The sequence below is a fragment of the Notechis scutatus genome, chromosome 4, assembly GCF_049901735.1.
Source record: "Notechis scutatus isolate UNSWTSFEM ecotype Mainland chromosome 4, rNotScu1.2, whole genome shotgun sequence".
Lineage (NCBI taxonomy): Eukaryota > Metazoa > Chordata > Lepidosauria > Squamata > Elapidae > Notechis > Notechis scutatus.
This window is the reverse complement of record NC_142012.1, coordinates 126,746,457-126,772,475: the sequence shown is the minus strand read 5'-3', so window position 1 is coordinate 126,772,475 and position 26,019 is coordinate 126,746,457. Positions and strand designations below refer to the sequence as shown.

At 38.5% G+C, this 26,019-nt stretch overlaps 1 protein-coding gene across 4 annotated transcripts in view; it reads left to right on the top strand.

The window, feature by feature from the left end:
* GIGYF2 (GRB10 interacting GYF protein 2) overlaps positions 1 to 23,595 on the top strand; it is a 97,140-nt gene extending 73,545 nt beyond the window's left edge. For 3 of the 4 annotated variants that reach the window (XM_026685045.2, XM_026684976.2, XM_087964829.1), the window contains 15 exons: positions 3,252 to 3,418; positions 7,272 to 7,363; positions 9,012 to 9,119; positions 10,358 to 10,452; positions 11,555 to 11,655; positions 12,281 to 12,439; positions 14,358 to 14,516; positions 15,148 to 15,381; positions 18,074 to 18,196; positions 18,423 to 18,650; positions 18,735 to 18,943; positions 19,872 to 20,026; positions 20,481 to 20,641; positions 20,975 to 21,122; positions 22,541 to 23,595. In XM_026685045.2, the coding sequence (XP_026540830.1) occupies positions 3,252 to 3,418; positions 7,272 to 7,363; positions 9,012 to 9,119; positions 10,358 to 10,452; positions 11,555 to 11,655; positions 12,281 to 12,439; positions 14,358 to 14,516; positions 15,148 to 15,381; positions 18,074 to 18,196; positions 18,423 to 18,650; positions 18,735 to 18,943; positions 19,872 to 20,026; positions 20,481 to 20,641; positions 20,975 to 21,122; positions 22,541 to 22,608 (2,207 nt within the window). In that variant the 3' untranslated portion in view covers positions 22,609 to 23,595. The remainder of the gene's footprint in view (positions 1 to 3,251; positions 3,419 to 7,271; positions 7,364 to 9,011; positions 9,120 to 10,357; positions 10,453 to 11,554; positions 11,656 to 12,280; positions 12,440 to 14,357; positions 14,517 to 15,147; positions 15,382 to 18,073; positions 18,197 to 18,422; positions 18,651 to 18,734; positions 18,944 to 19,871; positions 20,027 to 20,480; positions 20,642 to 20,974; positions 21,123 to 22,540) is intronic. The other variant, XM_087964831.1, reaches the window with a different exon arrangement.
* The last annotated feature ends 2,424 nt before the right edge of the window (positions 23,596 to 26,019 follow it).

Sequence of the window (26,019 nt, the reverse complement as noted above, 5' to 3'; positions counted from 1 at the left end):
ATATTACTTAGCTTCTTGAAGAAAAGTCAAGATATGAATATATATATACATATATTCTAGAGCTGCAATAGGCCAGTAGTTCTTTCTCAGTTGTAGGACGTAGGCAATAGCAAACCAATTCTGAAAAACCTTGCCAAGAAAACTGCAGAGGCTACAGGTAGTCCTTGAGTTACAACCAGAATGAAGATTGCCCATCATAATCATAATTCGTTATAGTCATAAAGCAGATCACTTACATGACATGATTTTATGCCTTTTTTTGTGGTGGCTGTTAAGCAACACTACAGTTACCGTGAACTAATAGTTTGCTAAGAGCACAGTTTTGCTGAAAACAGGAAATAAATGCCAGTTTTTGGCAAAACTGTCACAAAATGTAGTTATGTAAATGGCCAAATATCTGAAGTGCAGTCACATAACCATGGAATATGTGACCATGAAGACTTTGAATCTAGGTCACAAGTATCTCACCTCATCCCATCCCACTCAGGTAGACCTGTCAGGCTTTTGAATGGTCACTAAATAACTATTTGTAAGTCAAGGATTACTTGTAGTTCAGAGAGTTGTCAGAAGTCAAAACTGTCTCAAACTTCTGGTTAGGCTCCCTCGGCAACGGACCGAAATCCGCGATCGTCCACAGTTTTGGTTTGTGCTTGCTCCTGGAGGGCCCCTATCTACTTGATTTGGTGCCAAAGCCACCCCATAGAGGTGGCGAAGAAGGGGGAGGTTGCCAGCTGGGTTGAGGGGAGCCGTATCTTCCCTTCTTAGCTAGACATAAAACTCTCCAAAGACAGTTGTAGCAGTGGTCAAAATGGCCACCCCAAAGAGGAAGATCTGACTGGACAAGATTGTGCAGGAGCGGAGAAGAAGAGGACAGCTTGGGTGACCGGGCTAAGCTGAATTAACATCTGAATACAAGGTACCCTGGAATTAAAATAGTTAAGAAGTTTTGAAAAAGAGTTTTAAAGCGGCGGTAAAGAAGAGGGGGAAAAAAGATTTGACAGCTGGAAGTGGCTTTGAACTTCGAGAGAAAAGTTAGAAGAAGAAATTAGTGAAAACGATCTTGACACCAAATAGGCAAATTTCAAGCTGAAATTGAAAGTGTCAAAGGGAAAATAAGGAGTTTTTGAAACTTAAAAGCCAGAAAAGGAGAAAAAGTGGAGGAAGGAAAAAGAAGGTGGAACTTGGACATATCAAAGAGTGCCACCTGATGTTAAAAGAAACTAATGTAAACTCTTAAAAGATTTTTAAAGAATAACGAAGTCAATGAAACTTTGCTACAATCAAAATACACCAAAAAAGTAGGAATAGCCCCAAAGAAAGTAAAAGAAACGTGGAACTGTTTGAGACTTTGGAAACTTTTTGAGTTTAGAGGTCAATTGAAATTAATTCTGGGAAGAATTTTATAGAATTTGGTTGTCTAAAAGTACTGGGAAGTGTGGAAAGATGGCAGAACTTGATCTGGAACTGAAAATGGAATTTAAAAAACATGAAGGAACAGCTGCAAGAGAAAGGAGAATCGTTTGGCTTTGTTCTGCAATCTCTGGAAATGGCGGTTTTGGAGTATGAGGATCAGCAAAAAGTTTCAGAGGAAGAAGAAGACTTGAATAAAGGAGAGGCCATCATTAACAAAAAATTGGGACAATGAGGTTTGAAATTGAAAGGGGAAAAAGGGACTTAAAAATTGGAGATTAGAGGAGGTAATTAGGAAAAGGAACAGTGTGAAAAATAAACCAAATACAAGGAAAGAGCAGAAGGGAGGATTACAGAAGGAAGCATTAAAGAGAGGGAGGGGGACAAAAATTGGAGTGAGAAAAAGTGGAAAAATAAAGGAGAAAAGTTACAAGAAACAAAATCAGGAAATAAAGAAATATGGGAAACGAAAAAGAATTAAAGGAAATTGTTTGATAGACATAGAGACAATAGCTGAAAATATAGTTAAGATAGAGGATTCTGCATGGATTACAAGGGATTGTATGACTATATTAGAAATAATAAATTATGTAGAAAACAGGAAAATATATGCAATTAAAATTGAAGATGAAACCTGTATTATTCAATGGAATGTCTGATAGCAGTTAGATGAAATAAAATATGAAAATATATAAAACATAATTGAATATATTAATGTATACTAGAAGGACTGTAAGGAGATTAAAACCAGTTTCTAGGATGAATTTGAATTGATTTTTTTTTCATTGAAATTTAAAATTGTTTAGAGGTAATTTAAAGGAGAAGTACCATGCGGTATCTGATTATAAAGGGATTTATGTTATATAGCTATGAATGTTATAATAGTTTAATGCAGTGATCCCCAACCTTTTTACGCCGCGGCCCGGTACCGGCATCAGTGCGCCATCTTTTGATGAAAAGTGGCGCCGCCATCTTTTTTCAAAAAGATGAACGGCTGCTTGAGCTTTTCCAGAAATGGCTTTCTACCCGAAAAGCTCACCGAAGCGCTAGCGTCGCTTATCTTTTTTGATGAAAACGTGCTTCTGGTGAGCTTTCTACCCGGAAAGCTCACCGGAAGCACTTTTTCATCAAAAAAAGATGGCGGTGCCCAGCAAGCCAGCGGCCCGGTAGAAGTTGTTCCGCGGACCGGTAACGGTCCGCGGACCGGTGGTTGGGGACCCCTGGTTTAATGGGATGATTTAAAAGTAGAATGTTTAATGAGAAGGGAACTAACTATAAGATATAAAGGTGACACATTCTAAATGGCAACTATAGGGGAAACCTTGTTTTGTAATGTTTGAAATATGGATATGTAATGAAATTGTAAACAGGACAGATAAAAGTATAAGTATAATTATTATGAAGATATGAAAATTTTGAAAAGGATGTGTAATAGATTTAGAAATGAATGAGAAAGCTATAAAAGCCTGAGGGAAGTATTTGAGGGCAAAATTAATAAAAAAATACATAAAGTAGTGATAAGATATGAAATTGAAGATGAAAGATGAATATGTAACTGAGATTGTATCTGTATGGAGATGTGAAGACCTAGAACCATGCTGTTCAATAACAAAAGATGTTTTATTTTTCTTTTGTTTTGTGAAAACCCAAATAAAATTGTTTTTTTTTAAAGGAGTCAAAACTGACTCAAGGGCACCCAATAAATAAATAGGTAAAATATTAAAAATGATCCTTAATAAATTTACATGCATCTGTGATTGTTCATACAATGTTGAGATTGTATGTTTTCTCACTTATTTCTGTGGATTTCAACTTTGTATATACATTGGGTAATTTTGCAGGTCCATTCAGTAATCAGGAGATGACAGAGTGGTTCCAAGCTGGATATTTCACAATGTCATTATTGGTGAAAAGAGCATGTGATGACAGCTTCCAGCCCCTTGGAGACATCATGAAAATATGGGGCAGGGTCCCTTTCACTCCAGGGCCAGCATCACCTCTACATATGGTAAATTCATAAACTGAATTAAAACAATTAGACAAGACAAGACAATTGTAGGAATTTATTTATATGCTTTTGTACTGTAGTGAACTTTAGGAAGACTGCCTCAATTTTCCATGTTTATTTTTAAGAGAGAGGCGCAAAAAGCCTTGTGTGAAGCAAGAGAGTTGTATGCATAATGCTTACCATTAAGGCAGAGCCAGCTTTCCTTTTCACTTATTTTCAAAACTGTCATTCAGTAAGTTTTTAAGTAAAATTGCTTCAGGTATTACTTTACCTTGGATATCAATGAATGATGTGTACCATTCTTATTTGGGCACTCAAACTGGACTGATCCCTTATAGCACGCTCTCATACTAGAGATTGTTAACACACTATCAAGGGAAGACTATTCAGTATATGTCCTTATGGATTTACACGTTAACCTGAAAAGCATGAGGCAACATATGACTCATTTTAACCATATAGGAATTCATAAGATACACAGAATCATTACAGTTGGTATTAGATCTCATGTGATTCAGATGCCTGTGCTGGAAATAGAACACTTAGGTCATTGAGCTTTCTATAGTGTTTCTAGCTTTATAAGCTATAATGGCCATCATCAAATTTGCAGGAAGGGGTTATATGGATAATTTTGGCAAATGAAGCCTATCTGGTCTTAGATGTGTCACTTCATCTGATCAATCCTGATGACTATGTGACTTATATCAGTTTAGTTGTCTTGGCAATACTATAGTATAATTTACATTTTCTTCTACTTTTCATTGAATAAACTAATTTTATATTTATTTTATATTCCTGTGTTTATAGAAGTATTGCTGAATTGGCATGTATTTTCTTTATACACTGCCGATTTTGTAATCTTGATATTTCTGTTCCAAATCTTTTCCCATTCTGATAATGTAATACTTATGAACCCTAACACGAGTCCAAAATGCTGGAAATGTAAAAGCATAGAAGGAACCTTTTTTCACATGTGGTGGTCCTGCAAGGAAACCCAGAAATATTGGCAAAAAATCAGAAAATGGTTGGAGGAGATAACCAAAGAACTAATTGAATACAAACCAGAGTTCTTCCTATTAGGGATCTCTGACAAACATTTACCCAAAAAGATGAAATATGTAACAATTCATATTTTAACTGTGGCCAGATTAGCGTTCGCTCAGTGTTGGAAATCATCTTATACACCCACAGAACAAATGGTTATCCAGAAAATATGTGATTGTGCAGAAATGGACAAATTAACTATAGCACTTAAAAATAAAGAGCCTTCAACATTTTACGATAATTGGAACTCTTGGTATAATTGGTTAATCCAGAGATAAACTGCTTAAAAGACAATGGGTAATTTAAGCATAGATATCGATAAGATGTGCGTATTCAAATTAAATTAGGAGAATTGGATCTTGTAGAATGTCAAAAAGGATATTGTCTGTTTTTAAAGTATTCTTTTCATTTCTTTTTCTCTTTCTTTGCTTCTTCCTTTCTTTTAAATCTCCTCTTCTCTTTCCGGTTCGTAAGGCCGAGTGTTTTTCTTTTCTTTCTTTCTTTGTGTATGTAATGTTGATATGTTTTTAATTGTAAATTTAATAAAAAAAAAATTTTTTTTTAAAAAAGAAATATTGCTGAATTGGCTATGGATTCAAAAAGTATTTCTAAGTAAACTTACATATAAAATGATGTTTTCTCACATGCAGCAATATTTTTAAAAAGAGAAATTATTTAATAAAGCAATCCTATACATCTCATAATAACATAGAACCAAACTGCTTTAACAATTTGTTTGAAAATAAAGTAGATCCATGCTATTAATGGAAAAGTTCAACAGTTGTGCCACAACAGAAAATATCTTTCTTCTATTCCTCCCACTGTAACCTTACTTTATATGTTCAAAAAGTCCTCCTGAAGCAGATGTTTTAAAATGAGCAAATATTTGAGAAATGGGGCTTGTGCCCAAAAACAAATTAGCAGCTCTTTAGAAAGCATAATATTTCCAGTAAAGTGTGAATTAGTGAACAACTTGGCCACCAGATTTTAGAGAATGCTGTTCAAGATTAAGTCCAATTAAAAAGCACTGCATTAATCTAAATCAGATACAATAGCAAATATTTGCATATTTATTTAAATTGCTTAATTTATACAGTGCATAATTTAGCTCTACTTGCAGAATTTTAGTTGCCATTATAGAACTGTTGTTTTGTTTATTTGTGAATGTCTTTATCTGAGCCTTTATTCTCCACGAAATACTTAATACAGATAGTTCTCAGGTCACAACAGTAATTGAGATCAGAATTCCTATTGCTACCTTAGTGCCTGTAAGGCAAGGGACCACCTCCTCTTGAATTTTTCTAATCTGACTATTTCTCCCCTCCCCTCCCCCCCGCATCTCCACCCTTTTGGCTGCCATGAACAGTGGTGGTACTTGGCAATAGTGGGGTTGGGGCTCAAATAGAAGTCTTAGCTGCCCACCCAGTGGGCTTCGACTTCAGCACCAGTTCCCCTGCCATTGCTGAGGAGTACCATCTCAATCTCCATGCCATGGCAGCCACTGCAGCACACAGTGCAACATCCCAGGCACCCCACTGCCCTGTGCTTTTCAGGCCCTGCCGAGTCAGCTGACCTTGGGCATATTCCTCCTACTGACAAGGTGTGGCTGGTCTGGCCCTATGCAAGGCAGCTGCTGACTGTGCGAGACCTTCTCAATTCTCTTGCAGCATTTTTGTGATGTTTCAGAAGCTTTCTGAAGACTTTCTGAAGCATTGCAAGAACAGTGGATGCAGCTTTCTCACAGTGCTTCTGAAAACCTCAAACTTTCTAAAGTCTTTCTGAAGCATTGTAATAATGGTGTAAATGGCCTTGGGGGGAAAAAAACCTTACATGGTTGGCAGCTGCTTTGCATAGGTCCAGGCTAGGCACACATCATCAGCAGTAGGAGAGTCAGTGGGGCACAGGGCAGTGACGGCAGGTGAGACTTTACATTGTGGCACTGGGATGGGCGGCCATGGTGCGGAGTTGGAGGCAGCACTCTTTGGTGGCAGTGGTGCTGAAATAGATAGATCAGTGGAGGCCAACCACCACTGAAGGATCCCAGGCCTCCATTTAAGTGTTGATGCTTCTGCCACTGAGAATTGCCATTCCGCAGGGAGGCTAAAAGTGCGGGGAGAGATAAGTGTGGGAAGATAATTGAAGTGCCTCTGCAGACCAGATGCTGCAAAGGCCATAATTTTAGGGACCAATCAAATATACTCAGGCATGATATTCTTCCGATTAAAATTGGAATTCAGATTTATTTGGGAATCCCCCTTCCCCCTTCTTCTCCTTCCTCCCTCGGAGGCCCCGAGTCAGGAGTTGCTGGCGCGGCTCCGCAGCGCTCCAGTCCGCTTGCCTCAGGAAGGAAAGGCAAAAGGAAGAGCCGGCGGCGCTTGCAAACGGCAGCAGCGGCTCCTGGTTTTGCCTTTCCTTCCCGAGGCAACGCGGGACTGGAGCCGCGGAGCTGCGTGCCGGCGGTAGCAACTCCTGACAGCCCCAGCCGGATACCTGAGCGGAGCCCGGGCGGTGCGAGCGGAGGCCGCTGAGCGGCAGGAAAGGGAAGCTAGGCCAGCCACAGACCAGCCTCCATGCAACACGCCACCGCCCGGCCCTGGCGAGGGAAAGCAGCGGGCGCTCCCGGGCGCGCAGCGGGGGTCTCTTTGGCCGGCCCCAATTTTTTTTTCAGAGTGGAATATCATGCCTGTATACTATCCATTCAGAATTGTTGCAACTTTGAATGGTCACTGAATGATAAGTCATTAAGTGAAGACTACTTTATAATCAAACAAGTGGTACACACTGGTAACTGATTTGTTTACACCCACAGGGTGAGTTGGATCAAGATCGTCTAACTAGACAACAGGAATTTACAGCCATGTATCAAATGCAGCATCTCCAGTACCAGCAATTTTTGTTACAGTAAGTCTATGGCTTTTTTGGTTTTTTGTTTGCTGATGACTCAAAGGTGTGTAGTAGATTTGATGTTCCTGGGGGTATTTGTAACACAGAAAATGATTGTTGGAAAATTGGTCAAAAATGTAGAAACTGCAGTTCACTGTTTAAAAATGTAAGAACATGTGCTTAGCAAAAAAGAATCCTCTGGTAGGGTACAGTATTGGGGGTACAGTATTAGACAGAGCAATGGAAGGAAAGGATTTAGGTGTGCTCATAGCAGATGATTGCAAAAGGAGCAAACAGTGTGGCCATGTATCTGTGAAGGCAAGTAAAATTCTGGGTTGCATCTATCACGAGAAGGAAAAGGTTTCTAATTCTATGTAGGGATTTAGGCAAAGCCCATTTGGAATACTATAGCAGTTCTGTAGACCTTACTTAAACAAAAATATTGATAAGACTGATTGAGTCCAGAGATGGACAATAAAAATGGTGCAAGATCTGAGGAACAAAATATCAGGAGGGCACTAGGAACTGAGTACGTACAGCCTGGAGGACAGAAGGAAAGGGGTGACATAATTGAAACTTTAAATATATTAAAGGTGCAAATAAGGTTCTAGAAGGCAGTGTTTTCAATATTAAGCAACAATTAAGAACATGAGGGCATAATCTCAAACTGAAGTTCAAAAGTGATGTTAGAAAATATTACTTCACAGAAAGGAAGTTTGGAACTAATTTCTAGTGGAGGTAGTGAGTAAATCATCAGTAAATGAGTTTAAATGTGTTTGGGATACACACATCATCCAACAAAAATTTAAAATAAAAAATGAAATAAAAATAAATAAAATATAAAAATAATAATTAAGAAGAAATAATTAATTAATTCAAAAGAAAACAAAAAACAAACTCAAAGGGCAGACCAAAGGCCACTAAGTCTTTTTCTGCCATCAGTTTTCTATGTTTCTTTGATGTCCTTTTTTTAGTAGTCTGGAGTCATATCTATTAATTATTCTGGAACAGTCAGTTTTGTATCTATTCATCCACATCAATTTGTAATTTTTTGTAAGCTTATTTATTGTTACTCTTTTTCAAAGTACACATTTTGCTCTTATTATTAAAATTGGGGATCACTATTTGTATAACATACACCTTATTTTTTTAAAAAAGTTTATACTGAAGAATACAGTGCAATATATTATACATAATACAAGTTTTTTAAAAAAATAGATAACTAACATGGGGGAGAGTCTTCTTGATCTTTTGTAATAATTTTAATTTTTTCTTCTTTTAAGTATATCTTTTCATAAAATGAAATATAAAGATGATAATAAACATGACAAATAAAAGGAAACTTCAGAATATTTCAGGACTCCAATATAGTTCTGTGTTCTGATATTAGTCTTTTCATTAATGTAGTAATCTTTGTTCTAAGATACCAGTTAACCTGACTTCCATCCCAATACTCCGGAGCATATATTGGGGTTTTCTTAATTCTCTAAGGGCAGCAAAGGGGAGATGTAGAGGTACTAGCTTCTGCAGCTTATGTATCCACACAGTCACACCATTGTGTGTTTCCAGAATCAGATTACATGTGCATGTGTTATATATGAAGGATTTTAAAGTAAAAAAAATCATTTTGTAAGTCAGAATGACTATTTTGCATTTCCTTTTGAAGACAACAATATGCACAGGTGATGGCACAACAGCAAAAAGCAGCTGTCTCATCTCAGCAGCAACAGCAGCTGGCTCTCCTTTTGCAACAATTCCAGGCACTTAAAATGAGGTAAATATGCAGGTTCCAAGGCCACTGATGTGTTTTCTCCACAAATACATCTTTTTATTTGCATTCAACCATCTGTCTCATTTGTGCTTTACTTTATTTACTTTGTATGTTACCAATTTATCATAGTATTGAAGGAATGCATATTGATCTAGCAGAGAATTTTGTCAACTGAATGGGATGGGTAGAATTTCCTGGGATTCCTTTTCTCTCAAGAGTTCATATTATGGTGTTCAGGGGGCTTTGGATCAGCATGTGAGCTGGTAAAGGATCTTTCTGAATATCATGTCCTCATTCTACTGAAGCCTCCGCAGAACCAAATAACAGGGTAACATGTATTTTCAAGATTCTTCAGCTTCCTCAAATGGAATGGGAGGTAAAAAAAATCTTGTAGGTAGTCCTCAAGTTATTCCTATAATTGAACCTGTAATTGCAGCTATGACGGTTATAAAGCAGATCACCATATGATTGGATTTGACTTTATAAACTTTTTTATGCTGGTTCTTAAAGCAAATACTGCTGTTAAGCAAATTTATTGTTCACTGTGGGGCAGTTTTTGCCGGAAACCAGAAGTAAACCCATGAATTGTAATCACAAAACTGTTGTAAGTCCCATTTTCAGTGTCTTTTTGACTTCTACTAAGTGTCAGGTTGTAAGTTGAGGACTGCCTGACTAGAAATCTGGGATCAGGAGGACAATTTATATCAACAGGTGTCAAACTCGATTTCATTGAGGGCCGCATCAGGGTTGTGTTTAATCACGGGCCGGGGGTGGGGGTGGCCAGCTCGATGTCCATTTGTCACCTGCAATGGCCTTCTGCCAGCGAAAATGGAGCTGGAGGAAGGGTGTGCACAGCCTGCCGAGCTCCATTTTCGCTGACAGAGGCACCGTAGGCTAGTCCTTCACTGTTTCCAGGTGATCAGCAGGCCAGATCTAAGCAACCTGTGGGTCAGATCCAGCCCACAGGCCTTGAGTTTGACACACCTGATTTATATCGTATTTATTAATTTGTATCTTCCTGCAATATATTTAATTTCAATAATGCAGACTTTGTACTTAATTTCCAGCTGATAGTATTCAAAGTTCTTATGAAACTTCTAGATTTTGCTCAAGTCTGGAAAATACAGAGAAGTACAATATTACCTTAAAACTGGCTTTCTGGAAGAAAAGAAAACAAATTATTAAAACAAGATAACTTTTGTCTTGAGAGAGTGTGTTTACTCTCAGTCTTTATGTTATAGAAAAGTTGAACAGAACATGGTGCCACCTGTAACAAGGTCAATGTCAGACACTAGTTCAATTTGGGAACTTCAGTCAACTGCTCCGCAAACTACTGGTAGGAAACAGTTTTTGAATATGTTTATATTGGCTGAATTTAGATTGAATATTAAAGTTATTTATAAAACCAAAATTTTAGTGAAATTGCAAGTAACATAAGTTCCGAAGCTGTGGTTTGACATTCATAGCAAGCCAAGATCTGCAACCATAATTCTAAGCAGTTATGAAAAAATGTTTTGTGCGATTTGGATATAATAAACTATAATTGTTACTGAGGTATTCTGTGCTCTTAGAAGTTACCTAGTTAATATATTGCTGTCTTAGATTTATATAAATAGGACCTTAAATACAGTAGTTTAAAATAAGGAAATGAATGTTACTGAATATATTGTCCCGCTTATTGCCTTTAATATGTCTCTTTTAATATAAAATGCTTTCTAAATACTTATTTTGATTTGATTTCTTCAGCATTTTTATTGTCCCTGATTTATTTCTACCATTGTCTTAGCATTCTGCTCAACAATAAACCCTTTCTACATTTTTTCCTTGATAAATCCAGCTGGATTTTATGTCCCATATCTTTAGACTAATTAGGAACCCAATCCTTAGGAACAAAAAAAGGTTTCCAATATAAAATTTAAAAAAATTATGTACTGTAATTACCCTGTTTCTCCAACAATATGGCCTCCCCCAATAGGAAGTCCCAGCATGTTTTATAGGCATGAAATGAAATTAAGCCCCGCCCCCAAATTAAAGGCCTATATTAAAACATGCAAAATGGGGGAATGGTGGGGGGGCTTGCCATTAGGAAGTACTTTTGTTGCACACCAGATATGGTGCTGCCTGCGTTGACTCCGATGTAAGTGCCCACCAACGCGAGGTCAACATCCAAAGCCATCGCCGCCCGCCGAAGATGCAAGGGGGGGAATTAAGTCACCCCCAAAAAGACAGCCTAGCCATTTTTCAGGGCTCAAAAAAAAATAAGACCCGGCCTTATTATATGAGAAACACGGTACTTAAAAATTTCAAGTAATTGACTAGAGAATATACTACTACCAGTACTAATTTAGTCTTATTTCCAATTTATTTGTTATTTTATATATTTGAGTTATATACATTACACATCTACAGTCTCTATTTTTTCTCTGTTTGCTTTGAAGTCTGGGAAGGAAGTAGTGTCTGGGATCTCCCAATCGATACTGCAGCTCAGGGACCAGCTTTAGAACAGTTACAGCAGCTTGAAAAGGCCAAAGTTGCAAAGGTAAGGAGCAGTGTATATTTTGCTATATGGCATGAAATTGTTTTTACGTCAACCTCTAATTTATCTTTTTATAGCAGTGTACTGTGATGTGGCAGATGCTATATGCCATACTTAGAGTGCAACATTTAACAATTAGGTGATTAACTATGTGCTATCAAATTGGTGTTGGCTCTTAGTGATCACATAGATAGATTTTCACCATGACAATCTGTGCTAACTTGGTCCTTCAGCTGTTTCAGTGCTGCATTGATTACCATATCCACCTTGCTCTAGTTGTCTTTCTTTCCACCTTTCCCAGAATCAGAGCCTTGATGGGAGAACTAGATCTTCACATTATGTGTTCAAAGTAGGATAATTTGAACCTGGTCATTTGTGCCTTGAGTGAGAACTCTGGGTTGATTTGTTCAATGATCCATTTGTTTTCTTGGTTGGACATTAAATAAAGAATAGTTAATACTGGAAAAGAGATTTTTAGCACGTTATAAAAACAAAATACTAGGAAGACATTCACTACTATACTTGTAGGGAAGGATGCTAAGGCAAAATCATATACTAGCAAGAATCATGCAATTACTTATAGAGACAATTCTATTGTCATATTTCGAGTATTGCTGTTAAATTTTAGCTAGAGCAGGAACGGAGGGAAGCTGAATTAAGGGCCAAAAGAGAAGAAGACGAGCGTAAGAGGCAGGAGGAGCTTCGGAGGCAACAGGAAGAACTAATTAGGAGACAAGAAGAAGAAAGAAAAAGAAGAGACGAAGAGGAGTTAGCTCGGAGGAAGCAGGTGACAATTCAAATATGTTCAATAATTATTATTGCCATATTAAACAAAGATGCCATTTTTTCCAGTATTGTGCAGTGTGTAAGAAAGAAACATGTTAGAATTTAATTTTACTTTTACACTTTTCTAACTTATATCAGTAAATCCATTGGAACATCTTCAGGGCCACTCTGAAGAATATTGTAACTGTCTGTCAGATAAAGATATTTGTATCCACTCAGAATTGAACCAGACTGGGCAAGACTGATTGAGGTGCCCGAAGCATGATTTTGTAGATTTACCTGAGATAAGTGACTTTTGATAAAGTAGACAGGATTGGCTTGCAGGGACCAGCAGGTGTGCCTTCTCTGTATAGCCCCTGCCCTCTGGAACATTCTGTCTTCAGAGTTAGGATGATCCTGAATCTGGCTTTTCATAAGGCCGGGATGACCTAGTTACGTGCCCAGGCATGGAGCCAGACATGTATTAAGGATATGCCTCATTTCTTGACCATATTAACATCCATACATCTATGGTGGTGACTTTAATCAGCAGCCATATATATTTATTTGTATTGTTTTAATTGTTTTAGTGTTATGCCACTCAGAGTCATTTGTTGAGATGGGTGTCTATAGAAATCAAATAAATAATAACAAGTTTCATAGTGGTGCAGTGGGTAAGTGTAGTATTGCAGAAGAACTCTGCCCACAGACTGGAATTTAATCCTGACAGGGCTCAAGGTTGACTCAACCTTCCATCTTTCCAAAGTTGATAAAATGAGGTCCCCAGTTTGTTGGGAGCAATATGCAAAGAATGCTGACCTTATAAACCACGCAGAGAATGCTGTAAAGCACCATGGGGGCGGTATATAAATCTAAATGCTATTGCTATAGTCTCAAAATAAGAGAATTGTTTATTAAATGAAAAAAATCAAAATATTGAAAAGCAATCAATTTAACCAACATTCCAATTATCTTCTGTTTGTATTTTTAAAGGATATAATTAAAAACTAAAATATAATCTCCTGAAAAAATCTTGCAGTCTATTTATTTGTACCATGTATGTAATAGTTACTTAATAGTTACAAGGTTTTCTATTTCCAAAAGGCAGAGATTTCAGTCAATACCAATAAAATTTGCTAACTTAATTTAAAAAATGACATGAACAGCAAGAAGATAATCAGAAGAATCTGTGCCACACTCTAGGGAATGAGGCATCAGGGTGAGCAGATAGTGCCAGGGTTATGTATTAAAAATATAACTTACAAGAAAAAATAATTTTGGAATAGTAATTTTACAATATTCAGCCTGTTCATGTTGTTTGTAAAACTTTAAATGTAGAATGCACAGATAATCTTTAAGGACTAAAATAGAAATGAAGCTAAATAAATTTGTGGGGTCCTTGGTGCTCTTTGAGCTGGGTGGTTTTCTTGCAAACGTTTCATTACCAAACTAGGTAACATTATCAGTGCTAGATGGGAGTAGGGTTTGTTTTTATTTTTATATACTAGTGGTTTGCCCTGTCACTGTTGGTGGTTCTTTGTTATTAAATTTAAATGGTTTTAAAGAAGAAGACGGAACTGATAACAAAAGGAGAAGGATAATTTTCTTCCCCATATGTTTATAGTTATTCGAAGTTGCTATTAGCCCTCAAAGGAAAGCTTTAATCAGCATCAGTGCTGAGAATAACATACTTAGCTGTACTGCATCAGTCCAATCCCAATCTTTATCCAATCAATAAAAGATGTATAACAACACAAATTTTCAGGATGCTACCAGCTTTTTAGTAGTCGAGATTTCTCACTTCAGATTTGACTATGAGCAACTAGATTAGGAGGATGTCTTAGAATTTTAGTCTTAAGGCTGTGTTACAAATAAGGAGACATGGCTATACAGTCTTACTAGATACTAATGGTTCAGTCTAACCTTTCTTTTTGTGGAAGGAGGAAGCTCTCAGGCGACAACGGGAACAAGAAATTGCACTAAGGAGGCAACGAGAAGAAGAGGAACGGCAACAACAGGAAGAAGCACTTAGAAGGTTGGAAGAAAGGAGAAGAGAAGAAGAGGAAAGACGACAGCGAGAAGAGTTGCTTCGCAAACAGGTGAAAAGAAAGATGCTGATCTGTTCAGAATGAGTATTCCTGATAAACTCTGCTGCCTTCATAGCAATAGATACTTGCATATTTCCTCCCCAGTGATTGTATTTTTAATAAGCCATTCTAGATGAAACAGAAAAGGGATGGTCATTGATGAAACATAAGATTTTTAGCAATTCAGAATTGATAAATGATGAGACTGCTCCGATTGGACAAACTTTGAAATGAACTTTGAAAATCTGTTTTCTCAACACTGCGATATCAGGGTATTCCTCTTTGGTGTGCGGTTTTTGTTTAGTTCAGGTGTTTCTTTTCTCCCTGTTACATGTACTATCATGTTTACTTTTTGTTTATCTGGGTTTTTCTTAGAAGTTTTGTCTGTTTTTGCATTCAAGTCACCCAGTTGGGGGTTATATAATATATAACTACACAAGGGTATAATGCATTTTTGAGGATTGTTGAGTTGAATTATTTGAAATTAGTTCTATACTTATGTTTGGCGCAATAGTTACGTTTTGGAACAAGTTGCATTATTTAAACCAGAGGATACCTACGTGTCTGTATAATTTGAAATACTTTGAAAGTAAACATTTTAATCTAGAACTATAAGGATTTGCTTTTTCCCTGAACTGGAAAGGAAGAGGAGGCTGCCAAATGGGCACGTGAAGAAGAGGCCAAGCGTCAGGTAGAAGAAAACCGACTGCGCATGGAAGAAGAAGCAGCTCAGCAGCGGCAAGAAGAGGAAGAACGGAAGCGGAAAGAGCTGGAACTCCAACGCCAGAAGGAAATTATGAGGCTGAGGCAGCAGCAACAGGAAGCTTTGCGTCGATTGCAGCAGCAGCAACAACAGCAGCAACTCGCGCAGATGAAGGTACCAATATTTCTCAGTGTAACTTTTGTATTGTTTTCAAATGAATAATGACTGTCGTTATAAAATGAATATGAATTAACGCTCATAACAAGACTAGAGATTCATCCTGTTAGTTCTGCAAAATCTGTACAATGGTTGCTGTTTTTAATTTTAGAAAAAAATACGTATATCTCTTATTTACATGAGCAGCCTGTTTGCTGTTCTGTGTTTTGGGTAGACAGAGAATAAGCCTTCTTTTGAGCCCCAAAGGAAGCCAATAGTATTATTTCTTTATTCCCTAAACAAAAACTTTTAAATTTATCAAGTAGCATGTGTTAGTTCTAAATCTAGAACTATGAGAGAAAACAGGTAGTCCTGGTTTAATGACCATTCCTTTAGTGACCTTAGTTACAATGGCGCTTTTGAAGTTATAGCTATGGCCACAGCCCCACGATCAATTGATCAAAATTCAGACATTTGGCAGTTCACCTGCATTTACAACCACAGCATGTGCTTTAGCTCCCCCTACCTGTTTATCTCTCTCCCGCCTTCTTTGCCATTCCAGCTGCCTTGCCCTCTGCTGCTCCAACTAACATTTGCCATCTTCTTCTTCCTGCTACCGACAGAGTGCACCCAGCTGATCAGCTCGTGGCCCTTTGCCCTGCATCTCACCCTGCATTCAGCCGCCATCCCCAGCTGGCCTTTGCTGTCTTCCTCCTCCTGCTGTTCACAAGACACTGTCAGCTGAGGCCCTTAGCAACGCGTCCTGCGGTAGCAACAGGAGGAAGAAGACACAGAAGGTCAACTGTGGGTGGGAAGGGGAGTGAGAGCAGCCAAAAGGTTAGAAATGCAGGGGAGAAAGGCAGATGGGGAGAACTGAATAAGAGGCAAGCTTGGCAGGACAGAAGAACCTCATCTGCCAAAGGGAGCTCACCAAGGCTGGATGAGGAGATGGCAGCAGGACAGAACTGGTAATTTGTGCAGGCTAAGAGAAATGTGAGTTCCTTGTTTAACAACAGTAATGGTCCTTGTCTAATAACCAGAACCGGGAACAATCTGGAGCTGCTATTGCCAAGCAGTGTGGCCACATGTTTCACCTAATAACCACTTCGCTTGGCCCCTATTTGGGTCATTAAGCAAAGACTACTTGTTAAATATTTCTAGAAGTCACAACATTGGGTTTTAATACCACCATATTTTTCTACAAGAAGCTGAAACTGAATAGTTCACACAAAAGATGAGAATGTGATTGTTTTAAAGACAGATTGTAATTCTTTTCTGAATCTAAACTACCCTTGATCGGTGAAGAAATCTATAACTCCAGCAAAACAAAGACAAGTATTCCATGACTTATGACCACAGTTGGGTCCAGAATTTCCATTGCTAAGCAATGCAATCATAACATGCAATGTCACCTGACTACATCGCTTAGCAACAGCAATCCTGGCACTCCCATCGCTGCTGTCAAACTAATTCCAATCCAACCATTCCAGGTTTGATCCCTCCCAGCTTGCAAGCCTTGATTCTTCTGTTGCTTCCCCTTCAATTCTCCCAACTGCTTATTCCCCTCCCCCCATCTCTGCCCTTTTGGCTGCTCTGCACCCTGTCTTGCACCTGGAAGTCTCAGCAGCCCCTACTCAGCAGTGCAAAACTGTCTCACCCCAAGAAGCTCTAACAACAGTATGCCCAAAGTCTCAGCATCCCAGGAAGTGCCCCAGTCCCAGCCATCGTTGTCTTTGTCACCCTGGACCTTCAATGTTTGGTCCTGCAGCTGATGAGGTTTGCATCCATCCTGCCCCTTCCCAAAGCAGCTGCTGACCATGTTGAGTTGATCTACCCTAGGTCTCAGGAGGAAGCCACTGTGCACAACCTGGGGAAGAAAATCTCGTGCAGCCAGCAGATGCCTTGTGAAGGGTCAGGGCAGGGACCACAGTGCAGCGGGTCAAAAGGATATAAATGCTGGGGATGGGTAGGTGTGTCGGGGGTGTATCCCTGTGGTTGGAAGTGTGTGCAGGCTGCTGATTGCCTTAATTTTGATCATGTGATAGTGATCGTGAGGCACTGCAACAGCTGTAATTGCGGACCAGTCATCAGTCCCTTCATTTAGCGCCACTGTAACTTTGGATGGCTACTCAATAACTGGGTGTACATTATTTGTGTATAATAAGCAATCTTGTATTTTTATACATTATACTATACTGGTTCTCCCCCTCCCCCCCCCCGCCCCCGTTTTTCAATGCTGCCCTGTTATGGCAAACCACTTCACATTTAATCATTCTAGATAAAAAGTTTGCCCAAAGGCTCATGAATACTTGTATGGTCTTACTTTTGTTAATGCATCTTTTCGGGTTTCCTCTTCTGAATTACTGAATTTCAACTGTTTTAGCTGTTTCCCTTATTTTACATGCGATATTTAAGCTCAGTAACATCCATTTATTTTTCACAGTTCTCTGCCTCAACCTTTAGTCTGAACCTTACTGCTGTAGAAACGATTTCTCTTTGTCGGTAATATGAAATTTATATTGAGCTACAAGCTTGGGTGTCATACAGAAAAAGATTGCAATTCTACAGTAAAAGAAAGCAATAATCGAATTGTGGTTGTTAATACCTGTAGTCTTGTTGTTACCCTTTCTTTATTCATCTCATTTTTGATGTATTTCTTGTCTCCATTAGGAGAATCTAACTGGTGTTTTCTGTGTACATTTGTTCTTAGCTCCCTTCTTCTTCAACATGGGGTCAGCAATCCAGTTCAAGAGTTTGTCAGTCACAGGCAACATTATCATTAGCAGAAATCCAAAAGCTTGAAGAAGAGAGAGAGAAACAACTTCGAGAAGAGGTAAATGTTACAGTTTCAAAACAATAAATAGTTTTGGGTAGCTGCTGAGCAAGAACTTTTGAATTTGCTTCCTTAAGCTTAGGATGTGCATTGGGAAAGACATTACAGGATTCTACCTATTTTCTGCTTCTGAAAACTGCACTGTTGCTTGCTAATATGAGTGGTGGCTACTAGAGGGCACTCCTGTGATGTTTTGCAATCAAGTTTTGCACTTACTATTTTCTAGCAAAGGCGTCAGCAGCGTGAACTAATGAAAGCTCTCCAGCAGCAGCAGCAGCAGCAACAACAGAAACTGTCTGGTTGGGGAAATGTTGCCAAGTCTGCTGGCACTACAAAATCTCTCTTGGAGATACAGCAGGAAGAGGCAAGGCAGATGCAGAAGCAGCAACAACAGCAGCAGCAACAGCAGCAGCAGCAGCAACAGCAGCAGCAGAGCAGAACCCGCAGCGCTACAGTGAGTGGCTCCTACATTTTTATGCTTCTAATTTCTCATTTAAGCCAAGGCAGATTTAAATACTTCATCCTTTTTGTTTCCCAGCAACATTCAAATCGGCATACCAGCATTGGCAGTTCAGTATGGGGCTCTCTAAGCACAAATCCTAGCAACCAGTGGGCGTCAGACCTTGTCAGTAGTATTTGGAGTAATGCTGATACAAAAAATTCAAACATGGGATTCTGGGATGATGCAATCAAAGAAGTGGGCCCTCGTAATGCAACTAATAAAAACAAGAACAATGCTAGCATCAGGTAAGAATGTGTATGGTTGAATTTTTCTTTCTTCTATTAGACAATGCCAAAGCCTGTGCATTTCTTATAAACGGTTCAGTGGATGAAAGTTTTCTATCAAACCACAGCACAACCAGGATTGCTTATTTCATCATACTTTAGGTTAGCTGGTATAAGTAACTGGTAAAAGTATTAGGCAGGGTAAAAAGCTATTACATGCAGTGGGCTATCCAGCTTTGTCTTAAGAAGAACTGGAGTGATATATGCATTTCCAAAAGCCAAGCTTGGCTTTTAAAAAATGATTTATTTATTCTACCTGTACTATGTTTATAAATAACTCCAAGGCAGAAAACATTCCTTATACTCCATCCTCATATTTCCCCCCGACAACCAACTCTGTCAAGTGATTTGGGCTAAGAGAGAGTACTGGTCCAATGCCTTCCTCAAGGCCTTCATGACTAAGATGGGACTAAAATTCACATTTTCCTGGTTTCTAACATGGCGCTGCCTGCCTGCCTGCCTGCTTGCAACATTGTATAGCCATCCATCTTAATACTGAACTTTGGACAGCTTACAACCTACTCTAGCATATATGTTAGGTCCAGAAATATTAGAATAATGCCCACAGGGCAAGATGTCTGCCGTGACCACCTCCCTGTGACACATGTTTTTCAGGATAGAAAGATGGAAGGTAGTCAGTGAACAGGTGGGGAAGGATAGTCCAGCCCAGTATGAAGCTAAGTAAGTATGAATAGGAGCAAATGGATAGTGAGTCCAGCTGGCTACATCTATTAAGATTATACTTCATTGTACACCCCTATGATTTTTAATATAATTGACAGATTGCTGGAGTTTTCTGGTTTCTAGACTTCCATACTTCCTATACTATTCCTGGCAGTCTACATCTCTTCCTCATACTCTGCAGTGATCATGTTTTTCTTTGTTCCAGTAAATCTGTAGGTGTTACAAGCAGACATAATAAGAAGGTAGAAGAAGAAGAAAAGTTATTGAAATTGTTTCAGGGAGTTAATAAACCTCAGGATGGATTCACTCAGTGGTGTGAACAAATGCTTCATGCACTCAACACAGCTAACAACTTGGATGGTAAGCAGTAATAAAAGGTACAAGCATCTTACAATATATACCATGCATGCTATCACATATTACAATAAATTGTATCATAGTTGCATTCTAATGATACTGTTTTGTAATATAAATAAATATGAGAAAATTATAGAAGATCTAATACTCATTGCCCAGTATTCTTGAGGAGTGGGTATATAAATTGTGCTGCATGATATCACTTATATTTTTGAATCGTAGATCTTAGCATCGGGACTTACTGTGTTGCTGAAAAATTAAACTAATTCAGTGACGATAGGAAACATCTTTTGTTTTTGTTTTTAAATTTTATTTCAAGCAGAAATAATTTTGTTTTACATAAAGTTTTTAAATTAATTTATCAAATAGTTGATACTGGAAAGCTCTTGTCCATTGCATTGCATTACTTAACATTCTTTACAGAGTTCTCACAATTGAATCTCTCTTCTTGTTCTAGTTCCCACATTTGTTTCTTTCCTGAAAGAAGTGGAATCTCCTTATGAGGTTCACGATTACATCAGAGCTTATCTTGGGGACACCCCTGAAGCCAAGGAATTTGCCAAGCAGTTTCTTGAGCGCCGTGCCAAACAAAAAGCCAACCAACAACGGCAGCAGCAGGTTCATATTTCTGTTTTGGGGAAATATTTCCAAGTCAGAAGTAGATATTATTCGGGCAGAGGAAAAATGCATCAGATAGATGTGGAATTGTTCCTAAAAAGGAGAGCATGTTTGAGTATGGATGTATTAATATAGAAACTATTCATCTTGAAGCTTTTCTTAAAACTGTATGTAGATAAAAAGTAAATGGAATAAACCATGGTCATATGGAAAATATCAGGTAACAGTATAAGAATGAATATATCTTCTGATACATTCCCACAATAGGGGGAATGCTTCTTAAGCAAGTGCACAAAACTTAATTGTACCTTAAAATATGCCCTTTATTTCCAGGATTCTGTATGGGGGATGAACCATTGTTCTTTGCATACAGTCTTTCAGACTAATCAGAGCAACAATCAGCAGTCCAGTTTTGAAGCAGTGCAGAGTGGCAAAAAGAAGAAGAAACAAAAAATGGTCCGTGCAGATCCAAGCTTGTTAGGTGAGTTTTAGAACCTTCAAATTAGAATTAGTTTGTAACATTTGTGTGCCTTCAAGTCAGCCTTAACTTCTGACAGCTGCCTAGACTAATCCCTGCAGTTTTCTTGGCAAAGCTTTTTGGAAGTAGTTTGCTGCTTCCTCCTTCCTAGAGCTGAGGGAGAACAACTGGCCTAAAACTATTCAGGTGTCGTTGTGCCTAAGGCAGGACCAGAACCCATGATTTCCCAGTTTCTAGCCTGAAGAAACATAAGACTGGCTTGTTACATAAGACTGGCTCTTGCAATGTACCGTATTTATCGGCGTATAACACGCACTTTTTTCCCCCTGAAAATAGGGGGCAAATGATGTATGCGTGTTATCGCCGATATAATGTTAAGAAGCCTTCGGTGAATGCTGCTGGGATCGGGGATCAAGGACACAAATGAAAGAAGGGGAGGGAGGAAGCAACCGAAGCCTGTCCTTCTCTCTGGTCAGCTCTCTCAGTCGCTCTCTCGCTCCTCCACCAGCACAGGAAGAAACTGCTTCAAAGAAGCGGGGGCTTTTCCTGTCGCCTTTCTCCCCCACCCCGTCCGCCCGCCCGCCCGCCCGCAGTGCTCCGTTCTGCCTGCCTGCCTGCCTTCGTTAATGGTTGAATCGGAACAGCTTCGGCTGAGTAAAAGAGCGAATAGTTATTATTCTCAGCCGAAGCTGCTCCCAAACAACCAGAAACTAAGGCAGGCAGGCAGGCAGGCAGAATGGGACACTGTGGATTGAAGCGCACGTGGGGTGGGAGTGGGGTGAAATTTCCCTCTTAAAATGAAGATGCGTGTTATACGCCTGTGCGTGTTATACGCCGATAAATACGGTAACATCATTTGTCTCTTGCTCATTTTTCTTGAATAAACCAGAAATTTTAATATGATATGTTAAATAAATGGAGAGAACACAGAGAACGTAGAAACTAAGATAGAAGAGTTGGTAATAACTATTTTTCTCCTCTTGGGATTGCAATTTTATTTATCAGTCAACACCCTTTTAGTCCCCAGAGTTTGCTCCACAAATTATTTTACTACTTCGGCAATCAGATGTATGCAAGAAAATAGATGCTAAAGTTTTATATACATATCTCTGCATTTGAACTTCGTATACTCCATTCTGGTGATTTGTTAGATTCATAAGAAACAGTAGATAGTATTTATGTATTTTTATGTATAGTGAGTATGCATTTTTTTAAATAAAATATGTGATTATCAAGAGAATTCTTCAATAATACTTTTATTATATGAATCAATTTTTAAAAAGTATCGAACTGTTATATTAGAACATTTTTTTCCTTGACTATTATCTATAATTTTGTATGGCTGTCTAATTACATGTAAATTGGCAACTATGAAATATAATTCATCTGTGAACTGATAAACTTGGATCTGTCTTTTTCAGGTTTCTCAGTCAATGCTTCATCAGAACGGCTCAATATGGGAGAAATAGAGACTTTGGATGACTACTGAGTAAATACCACTCACCTGGCTTTTCCAGTGTCTGTTAACCATGCATTCTCCACTGCCGGACAGAGTCCTTTCTCTTCACTGCTGTCATTTTTGCCTTGCAAATGGATCACAGAATCAATCATCTCAGGCTGCTGTTTCTAGCTTCAACAAATGCTTTCTGCCCAGGATTGCACAGCCACCTTCATTTATTTTGGTCTTTGGTTTTTGAACTGGGTAGACAGAAAAGAAGATTTATTCAAGAGGTTGAATTCAAAGCACTGTGAGTGATTTTTTTTCTCCCAAGCTATTTGGAAAGCCATCTGGAGGTCTACATATGGTAGCTTCCTTCCCTTCTGTCATTACTTTCACAACAATAAGCCCATGCAATCATGGTGGAGAGCTCATGGTTAACAGATGTCATTCAGAACCAAAATGCCATGCAGATACTGACTTCCATGCCTTCCCATTTCAGGAGGTGCATTCATAAATTAACTGTAAAACTGCCAACAGCAGAAAATTTTTGTGGTGGGCAGCACTCAGCTTGGATTGGTCTGGCATTGCACATCCCTGTCAGCCTATCTTCAGCACATTGCATTTGGGGAAGCTCAAGTCTGTTTTCATTAAGTGGTGGTGTCAATGCTACTTGAGTTCAGGCTTCGGTGCATCCAGCCTTCTTGAACAATTGGGACTCAAGTTGTGGGAGGAGGCACTTCAGGCTGAATTTCTCCTGTAATTCTCTTTCCTCCATTGTGATTGGGCCAGTTATTTTGGACCCTTCTGCTGTGAATTTGTCTCGTTTCAGAGACACATAGGATCTTTACCATATGTATGTTCATCAGTTGGCTTTGTGTGAGGATTTGACACTACCTTTGGAGCATGAAATGTAGCCAGATTTTCATCTGGTTACATATGATGGTGATTCAGGATTTTGTAAGTTCTGCAGCAGCATTATGCCAAGGAACAGGAGATGTCGTCTTCAAAGAAAAATAAATGACACAAGGAATTTGAGCATTGGCAGTGTCTGCGTTTGTAAAAAGAAAAATCAAATGAATAAAATGCAGTGTGCTGGTTTTTGTTACATAGTACACTCTGCCATTACTTTCATGATTCCCATATTTATACTATCCATCTTCTCTCAGTTATATTCCAGAATTCAGTGCACTTAGATACCTCCACCCTTATCCCCCACCCCAATCTCCCATTTGCGCAGTGAAGTTGCTGTGTGAAGATATTTTTTTTTGACATCACCTGAAGAAAACAACTGAAGTTACTTTAATTTTTATTTCAATTGATTTTCCTCTCCCTTCCTCACCTTTCAAATGCCAATTTGTATAATAACTGTATAGAGATGGTTGTAGACTTGTAAATAGTTTTGCATCTATTAGCACAGAGAAACCTGTCACAAATCTGCTCTCCTGCTCTCCTTTACTTTGTACACTTATGAAGCAGGGAGAGGAGGTAGTTATGTTTACAACAGATCTTTAAATTCCCTCTACATAGTAAGTGGGGGGACAAGAAGTTTAAAAAAAAATAAAACCTGGTTGTATTATTGCACATATTGTTTGCTTTTGTCAAAGCCAATTTTGGCAATCTTTTGTGGTGCTAAACTCAGCCTTGAAGTGCTACAAATACCCATTTGCTTAATTGACAAGCAAGTACATAGGAGCTGGAGGGACAGCAGTTGCTTTATTTTGTAATCCTAGAGGAATGTGGCTGGTTTTTCTACTTGATAATTTTAGAGGTGGAAATAAACATCAAGGCTGCAAATGTTTGACAAAGATTCACTCTTCACTTTTTTCCATTTGAAGACATTCACTTATTCACACTCTTATTTTGTTTATGCAAGAGACCAAGTCTGTGCAGTTCCTTTTACAGTTGTAAACATCTAGAATAGAGACATTAATAAGCCCAGTGTAATCAAAACAGCAAGTACTGTATCAACAGTGGGGGTTTTTAAATAAAAAATGGCTCTCTTTATCTACTTGGAAAACATGCTGTCTTTTGGGAACAAAGGTGATTTTATGTGACTCTCTAAATTACTGTAACTGAATATTTTTATAGAGCCCTATAAGACAGTTCTGTGCATCTCCGTCTCAAAAGTAAGTCCTATTAAATTTTATTAGACTTACTTCCAAATAAGTGTTTTGAATTGCTGTCTTTGTGTAAGTCTCAAATTTTTAAAAGTGAGGTGTAAATAAATTATGTAAATAGGTATGCAGTCCTTATCTTAGATCAGTTTGCTCATCCAAGACCGTGTATACAAACAATTCTATGTAAGAAGCCAGTTCTAAATTGAATTAATTTTAGTAAAAATTGGCATGGGTAAAATTTGAAGCTCAGGAAACTACTGCCTTATTTGAATACTACTACTACTACTATACTAATAATAATAATAGCCTTTATTTTGTATAATCTTGTAATTTATTGAAAGACGGATGACAGATTAAGATCTCTAAATAGAACCTGACTGATTTGCAGTCTATTGACAAAGTTCTCAGACTTAAATTAGACAGAATAGACTGATACTTATCTATGCAAAACATTTCACTATATGAACCTATGGAATCCAGTAAATAATTTTCTTTATTCATGTCAGAAGCACCTACAAACATATAGACCAGGGGTGTCAAACTCATGGCCCACAGGCCAGATGTGTCATGTGCTGGCCCTGCCTCTGCCCAGTTTAGCGAAGGGGGAAAAAGTCCCGATACGTCACGTGACAATGTCATGACAATGCGAGTTTGACACCCCTGATATAGACATAAAACATTCAACACTGAGCAAGTAAAGTAGGCATAAAATACTGTAGGTCATAAAAATATAGCACATTTAAAAGATGTAAAATAAGTAGGATTAGAACTAAACAATATTAATAATTTAATAATTATCTATTTTCTTCTATTTGTAGTTGGTGATCTCAAGATTCTGATTAAAAAATGGATTTTTGCAATTTGAACTTTGTTCTATAATGGATAAGGCTGTCATAAGCTGTGATTTATTAGAAGCTTTTCGAATTTTAGTTTGGACAGATGTTAATGTTTAAAGTAAATTCTTTGCAGAATTAATACTGATAGGTACAATTATCCAAATGCCAATTAATTATCTTAACATAATGATCTTAACACAGGTGGCTTTTTCCCTTAACAGGTACAAACTGAGTTTTGAACTGAAACCCTCTAGAACAGTGATCCCCAACCTTTTTTATGCCGCGGCCCGGTACCGGCATCAGCTGGGCGCCGCGCCCGGTATCGGCATCAACTGGCGCCGCCATCTTTGATGAAAAGTGCTTCCGGTGAGCTTTCTACCAGGAAAAGCTCACCGGAAGCACTTTTTATCAAAAAGATGGTGGCGCCAGCAACCAGCGGCCCGGTAAGACTTGTTCCAGCGGACGGTACCGGTCCGCGGACCGGCGGTTGGGGACCCCTGCTCTAG